Below are 7,653 nucleotides of genomic sequence, written 5' to 3' on the forward strand. Positions count from 1 at the left end.
GGAAGTTTCTTTATCTCTCTGCAGGTACACGTTTAGCCTTTGAACTTGGCATCAATACCACATCATATAATGATGAATACACCACTCTAACTACAACTACAATAAAAAATAAAATAAAATAAAATAAAGAAGCATCAACTTTGCACTGATGTGCTGATCGGATTTCAGTGTCAGCAACAGAACTTCAAACGTTATTGTGGAGATGATAACAGCACAGCAGGAACTCGCATGACACAAGACACTGTTCCACGTTCATTATTTTGGGTTTAAATCAGTTTTACTGTTGGAAAAAAAAACACGTAACGATGCAAAAATGAAAATAATCTACAATTCTGATGAAAAGCTTGTGTCGCAGCCTGTTTTGAAAAAGCAAGCAGAAGAAAGTACAGAAATCTGTGTCGACATTGTGGCTGGTAAAAGCAAACAGTTGTCCATAAAAATACTTCAGCAAAATACAGACCCAGGAATTTTTACGAAAGTACACCAACAAATATTCATTGGTTATTTGTTCTTTGTGCCTTCACAATTTTTTTTACTGTCCTTAATTTCTAAAAAAACAAATAAACTCATCGCTCCTACTCTAAGACTGGATGTCTCACATCTCACTAAGAAAAAGGGGCTAATTTTTAGGAAAATACTGAACGCGTAAATTTTACTTAATGCAACGGCAGATTGTTTTTATTATTTCAAGTATAAACAATACGTTGAGATCCATATTGCTTGTTGTAGGCCAAATAATTAGTCAGTGTAGTGAGAGAAAAGGAGCTCAGAGCTCTTGAGCTAAGATTCTTTGTCTATTAATTCTATCGATCTCACTGATATTAAGTGATTATGTCTTATATGAAGCATAGATTTTTTTTAATGGTAGAAATGAGACAAAACTACTGGGCAGGACATTGTTTCTTTATGATAAGAAAGGCACAAAGAGACAAGCCTCGCCCATGTATTCTTCGGAGGAGATATATCAGGATCGTGTAAACACGATGGACGTCCACGTTCTCTCTGTTAAGTGGCAGGGCATTGTTTTCATTCACAGTCTGCACACAAGAACGTCTGTCGAGGTCCTTTCCCATCTGCTGCCGCCGGCCTGCTGACAGGTTGGCAGGTACGCATAAACATGCTTGAAGGATTAAATCCCATCGCCAGTAAATGTCGCCATCGCATCACGGATGGGAGTGAAAAAGTCATTTGTAGACAATTAGCCACACAATAGGTGACGCACACAGGGACAAACAGTTACTTCCAGGTCTGAATGGGGTAATATTTAAAATAGGTTTGTTTATAAAGAGGAGAGTAGCACAGCCGAACAAAGCGTTTGTCTCTCTCTATTTACAATGTAAAAATACATGCGCTTAATGTTGCATATAGTAGATATACATATGATTAGAAATTCACATTTTAATTTACAAAGTGCAAAACTTATTCATTATGAATGTGTTTAATCCAGTATGAACAGTATAGATATTATATCATTTATTCGTGTGTTAACAGCATGTGAACTCAATATGAAGAGCTTGCATTTAGTTGTGGTGGTTTTCCTCATCAATGGTCTAACCCAACATTCTGGAAAGATCTTGTCTCTCCCTGCAACGAGACAGCAAGAATGATTTATCGATGCATCAGTTAATAGCATTTCAGCACTTTACTACAGTCACATTCGGTCATATTCCATTCGGCATTTTTTTTTAAATGCTCCAACCAAAAAACTCACGGAAGCCCAGTGTAACAGAACTAATTCCTCTCTGGCTTCACTCCCCCCAAAAAAGCTACTTAAAACGCAGACACTGACATATCCAGCTCTAAAACAATAATCCTAAACAAATGCACTATTGGCTCATGTTTCAGTTTACTTTCAGACAGGGTTTAGTGTCACCAGACAGGCTGCAATTGTTTGGGGTCAAAGATGAGAAATGTGTTTGCTCTGAGCCTTAATAAGTCTCATCATTATTAATTGAGGCCTTCTCATTAGCGAATGTGATGTCAAATGACAGCTTATTTAGGTTCATTTTGTTTAATCGTGTAGCTTTTTGGGGGCTGTAATGAGTAATTAGCATTCTAGACTGCTACATTAAATTAGCTACCTGTTCATAGTTGAAATATTAACCGATTAATTGAGCTTCGTAACATGTCATTTATATAAACAATGAGGTTGTAATGCTAATATTTGGTATTTTGATAGCAGAAATGAACTGGTTTTCTGGGACCATATTGCTAGCTGTTGTACACTGGGACCTTTTCTTCCCAAATGCAATGACACACTTTCACCTAATAGGTGTCTCTTGTCTTTTGTATTATTTACAAATATACAGAATACAAAGCTTTATCCTTTAAGGGTTAGCTCACTCTGGCCTCTTGTTCATAAAATGCTAAGCTAGCATCACAAAGAGCAGCAGCCTTTTGAGTTCAGCGACGACACGCCAGTCTACTCTTGATACTCACTCTTGGGCCGAGGGGTTGATGATGCGCTGCAGATCTTGAAGGTGCTGAGCGACGCTGTCTGTTTTAACACAAGGACAGTAATGTGTCATTGGTCACAACAGAAGACAATCAAGCTGTTTTTACATCCTTAAGATAAAAGTGTTGACAATGTGTGTTCTGTGGCGTTCACTTTTGAGAAGTGGACTCAAATTTGAATCCCAATGGATGATTATGTCAATTATTTGAAGACCTAGTTTGAGTATCTTGAAGCGTGGAGCTTCCATTTGAGCAAATTCTATGTAAAGAACAAATGTTCATTCTTACATGGGCCACTTATAAGTCCACTGGTCTTTCCAGAACCCAATGAAGTTCCACTTGATGTTCCTTTTCCTGTTCCAGTTCCTGGTTTACTGTTGCCTGATCCAAACCCAAACCAAGAAAATCCGGAGCCATTTGACCCAGTTTTACTTGTTGATCCAGTCGATCCAGTTGACCCAGTGCTTGAAGAGGTTTTCCCACTTGTTGCTTGCTTATTAAGACTTGTACTTGACCCTGTTGATCCGAAGCTTGAGGATCCTAACCCAGTTGATCCTGTCTTGCTTAGTCCTGACCCACTACTTGACCCTGTTGATCCAAAGCTTGAGGAGCCTAACCCAGTTGATCCTGTCTTGCTTAGTCCTGACCCACTACTTGACCCTGTTGATCCAAAGCTTGAGGAGCCTAACCCAGTTGATCCTGTCTTGCTTAGTCCTGACCCACTACTTGACCCTGTTGATCCAAAGCTTGAGGATCCTAATCCAGTTGATCCCGTCTTGCTTAGTCCTGACCCACTACTTGACCCAGTTGACCCAAAGAATGAGGATCCTAATCCAGTTGATCCCGTCTTGCTTAGTCCTGACCCACTACTTGACCCAGTTGATCCAAAGCTTGAGGACCCTAATCCAGTTGTTCCTGTCTTGCTTAATCCTGACCCACTACTTGACCCAGTTGACCCCAAGCTTGAAGAGCCTAACCCAGTTGATCCTGTCTTGCTCAGTCCTGACCCACTACTTGACCCAGTTGATCCATAGCTTGAGGATCCTAACCCAGTTGATCCCGGCTTGCTTAATCCGGACCCACTACTTATCCCAGTTGAGCCTAGTTTGTTTAATACAGACGCACTACTTGACCCAGTGGATCCAAACTTGTTTAATCCTGACCCACTACTCGACCCGGTTGATCCAAAAGTTGAAGAGCCTAAACCAGTTGATGTTTGCTTGTTTAATCCAGACCCAGTATTTGACCCAGTTGAGCCAAAACTTGAGGTGCCCAGCCCTGTGGATCCAAACTTGTTTAATCCTGACCCACTACTTGCTGAGCCTGACCCAGTTGATCCAAATTTGTTTAATCCTGACCCACTACTTGCTGCGCCTGCCCCAGTTGATCCAAATTTGTTTAATCCCGACCCACTACTTGCTGAGCCTAACCCAGTTGATCCAAATTTGTTTAATCCCGACCCACTACTTGCTGAGCCTAACCCAGTTGATCCAAATTTGTTTAATCCCGACCCACTACTTGCCCCAGTTGATCCAAAACTTGAGGTGCCCAACCCTGTTGATCCTGGCTTGTTTAATCCTGTTGAGCCAAAATTTGAACCTAATCCACCTGACCCTGGCTTTAAACCGGTAGACCCGGTTCCCCCGCTACTGTAAGGGCCATATTGGCCAGGCCTAAGGGCTGAGCCTGCACCAAATCCACCAGATCCAGACTGAAATTAAACACAAAGAAAACAGATTAGCATTTTGAATGAAAACATTGGTTTCGCACCTGATCTATTTCAAACGACCCAAAGCAGGATATTTAGATGCATTCTCTACTTCTAGAAGACACTGTTTATTACAATCCCATACTCCATGGATACAGTCTGGGTTCTAAATGTTCCAAATCCTGACACAACTGCAGGGAAATGTTTGCCCAGCTCTCACCCTCCTGCCCTTTTTTTTTTCCTAACAGGCCGACATTTTCCCTCTTTCCGAGCACTGAGAGCTGGATTGTTTCCAATTCAAGCTACTTTGAGCTCATAAATCTTTAGTGTATGCATCTCTCTCAAGGATGTAAGACACTGGCTTTTGTTTGCATTTTAGTCCTTTCTAGTGGTGTTATATAAACAAATGGGCCTAGCATAGGTGGAGTAGGTCTCCCGCTGTCTGTGGCATGCCTGAAAAACTTAAAACATGTTCCCTGTAAGTGTTTTTTACCTTTAACAAGCAGGTCATGTTGAGTTGTCTAAGTTTTTCTGTTAGGTGTTCAACTTCTTTATCTTTATATCTGACATTGTTCTCCAAGATTTCCACGTCTCCTATCAGCTTTCCTTTCTCCAACAGAAGCATCTCCTTCTCCCTGTCATTTTTCAGTTGAAGCTTCTCGATGTTTCTTTTGTGCTCCTGGATTAGACCCGTGCGGTTCTGGCTGCACTGGCGGAAGTCTGCGGTTAATAGTATGTTCTCTGCCTTCAGGTGACTGTTCTCGGTCTGGATGTCTGACACCTTCTCCCCCACGTTATTTAAGTATTTTTGAAATTTGTCCTCCACGTCTCTAGACAAGCTGGTGCAATTGGTGCGGATCTGCTCCAGGTGTTCCCTCTGGTTTATACAGGTGAGCTGGAATGGGATGTGTGCGGGGAAAAGCGATTCAATCTTCTGTAAGAAAGCCCTGGAGACGTTGGTGATGCCACTCAAGGAGAGAACAAAGTCTTCTTTGCATTTCAGTTTGGAGAATTGCAGCTCCTTTTCAATTGAGGATTTTTCCCTTCTCAGACGGATGGCTTCCAGGTTAATGTTGTCCCTGTCTCTGGCAATGAGTTCCATTTCCATCCTGTTCCTCTGCATCATCTGTGTGAAGTTGGACTCTACAAGCGCCAACTTGGCGTTAAGCCGCTCAAATTGCGCACTGTTACAGCCCTGCATTGACACTGTTTGAAAAACACAGGGGCAAAAGAAAAAAGAAGGCGGCACTAATTAGTAGTTCAAAGTGCAGGAAGATGCATTTGAGGTTGATTAGATAAACTGATTGTGATTAAACAGTGATTAGACTCACTGGTGGCGGTGCACGAGGTGGGGTAACGTGCAGTGTTCTTGCACATCATCAAGTCAACATGACACAGTTGCTGTTTATATCAGGGAAAGAAAATACAACTGATGAAATATTTTTCCTACGTCACGAGACATTTGTATCTGATGTATGAACACCTGTGGCTTCTACAAATACTTCTAACAATACTGACTATACTAAAGCCTTTTATTGTGAAATTGATAAAATGCTGTCTTATAGTAATTTAATGAAAAACATCATGTAAGATTCCTAATTTAAATCAGACCAGCGTGTTTGATATGAAGCTTCCTTTCCTTCACTCTAACTTAACTTCTAACTTCATTCTAACTGAACTAAGCTGAGGGAGCTCATTTTTAGATAGATACGACTAAAAGGCGTACCAGTCTCTTGTCAATATCTTCAATTATGATGGAAGAGATATTGGCGAAGTAGCGGAGGTTGGCCAGGTCCCACTCGATGCGTGTCTTTTCCGTCAGGGTGGCATTGAGTAATACAGTCAGGTTCCTCCTCTGCTGCCTGAGGGCAACGTTGTCGATGGAGAGCCGGCTGAAGCTCTCCTCCAGGTCCTGGATGCGATCGGTGGATGCCGAGTCCTGCTGCTTACCATAGACTAAAAAGAGCACGAGGCTGACTATGATAAGAGACTGAATGAGTGACGAGAAGAAGAAGACAATCCGCATATAGTAGCCGCAGCTCTTGCCCTTTGAGCGGTACTGCATCTTCTTCTGGGCCTGCGGGCTGTACTTGGACACCTGGGTGTAGCCGCTGCTGTACATGGCTGTTGATGGCCAATGGGAGAGGGGGGTCCAAGAGGAATGTCCGAGACTTGAGGTTCACTACAAGCGGTACAACTGCAAACCAGATGACACAATAAGACACTGGTAAAATCAGACCATCCAACAGATTTCAGTCCATTTCTTCCTCTAATAAAGTCCAGCACACGAGATATGAGCTCCAGACATGTCCTCTGCAGCCCTGATTACACGAGCATTGATCAGATTGTGGGTGAAGTGTAAACATGAGGAGGAATTTATAAACTCCTCTGGTCACACACTTCCCATGATGGGAAGTTGGTTTGGCCCAGAACCCCTCCCTCTCCCTGTCTCACCCTGCTCCACTGGCTGCACCTCCCTGAACGTTATCAACACACACGTGGTCAAGACAGGGGAGGGAAATAAGCACAAAGTCAAGTCAGTTTTATTTGTATTGCACCAAATTGCAACAAAAGTTAGCTCTTGACACTTTACAGGTAGAGCAGGTCCACCACCGGAGTCCTTCAATGAATTTAAGCCCAACAATTCTCCATGAGCAAGCACATCCTGCAACAGCGGCGATGAAAACCTTCCTCTAACGGGCAGGAACATCGAGCAGACCCAGGCTCAGTGGGGACGGCCTTCTGCTTTGACCTGCTGGAGGGAAAGAGAGCAGGAGAGAGGGGCAGAGATGGAGACAGAAAGAGAAAGAGATGGAAAAAAAGAGGGACAGAGACAAAGAGAGAGGGAATGCAGGGAGAGAGAATGACGGACAGATTGGAATGTGACCACAATGAAAAGGGAAAGATGGAGGGAAATAGAAATTACTTCATATTTTGATGAAGTGACAAAGACTTTGTTTCTGTACTGTTCTTTACTAGAACTTACTTTTTAAAACAAATACCAGCACTTTCATCTACCTACCACCTTGATCCTAAATTTTGCTGCTTTCGAGCAAAAATATATATTTTTTAACATCATTGTGCATCTTCCCATGATCAGGACCACCTTTATCTGAACAGATGGACAATCACACATCGTGAAGACGATCTTGGCGTCACTTACAGCTAAACTGTCTGATTGGAGTTGAAGATTTTGAGTTCTGTTATTGATGTTAAAAACCTCACGAGCACTGAGGTTGTTCCTGTGTGAGGAGCCTCCAGATTCAGGGGAGGCTCAGGGAATGAAGATGAAGGAATGTCAGCTATCAAAGGACTAAATATAGGACAGCTTAAATTTATGTCACGTGTTCAAAGATGCTCATGGTCATCAAGAAACCCAGGTTTTAGGGAAATTGAACAGTTAATCTCTTTTTTTCAAGAGTGAATAACTAATAAATCTCTCAGGAGAGACAGTTTTCATGTACTTGTACTCTAAAATGATGTCATGCAGC

General features: G+C 42.2%; 1 protein-coding gene across 1 annotated transcript; it reads right to left on the reverse strand.

The window, feature by feature from the left end:
• Nucleotides 1-6,518, reverse strand: plvapa (plasmalemma vesicle associated protein a). Its single transcript, XM_086203327.1, has 6 exons — nucleotides 5,889-6,518; nucleotides 5,494-5,563; nucleotides 4,656-5,368; nucleotides 2,743-4,165; nucleotides 2,440-2,497; nucleotides 1-1,584 (listed from the first exon to the last, which is right to left on the reverse strand). The coding sequence occupies exons 1-6, from the start codon at nucleotides 6,282-6,284 to the stop codon at nucleotides 1,551-1,553; spliced, it is 2,694 nt and encodes an 897-aa protein (XP_086059453.1). The 5' UTR covers nucleotides 6,285-6,518; the 3' UTR covers nucleotides 1-1,550.
• Nucleotides 6,519-7,653: the final 1,135 nt, after the last annotated feature.

Source organism: Aulostomus chinensis, chromosome 5 (assembly GCF_037954235.1).
Source record: "Aulostomus chinensis isolate RoL2024-O1b breed Wild chromosome 5, RoL_Achi_v1.0, whole genome shotgun sequence".
NCBI classification, from domain to species: domain Eukaryota; kingdom Metazoa; phylum Chordata; class Actinopteri; order Syngnathiformes; family Aulostomidae; genus Aulostomus; species Aulostomus chinensis.

Bases quoted from the DNA above. Each gene is read 5' to 3' on its own strand.
- plvapa (XM_086203327.1), bottom strand. From the start codon at position 6,284: ATGTACAGCAGCGGCTACACCCAGGTGTCCAAGTACAGCCCGCAGGCC. The intron at 4,166-4,655 runs GTAAAAAACACT...GTTTAATTTCAG, and splicing joins ACATGACCTGCTTGTTAAAG to TCTGGATCTGGTGGATTTGG. The intron at 2,498-2,742 runs GTAAGAATGAAC...GTGTTAAAACAG, and splicing joins TGGACTTATAAGTGGCCCAT to ACAGCGTCGCTCAGCACCTT.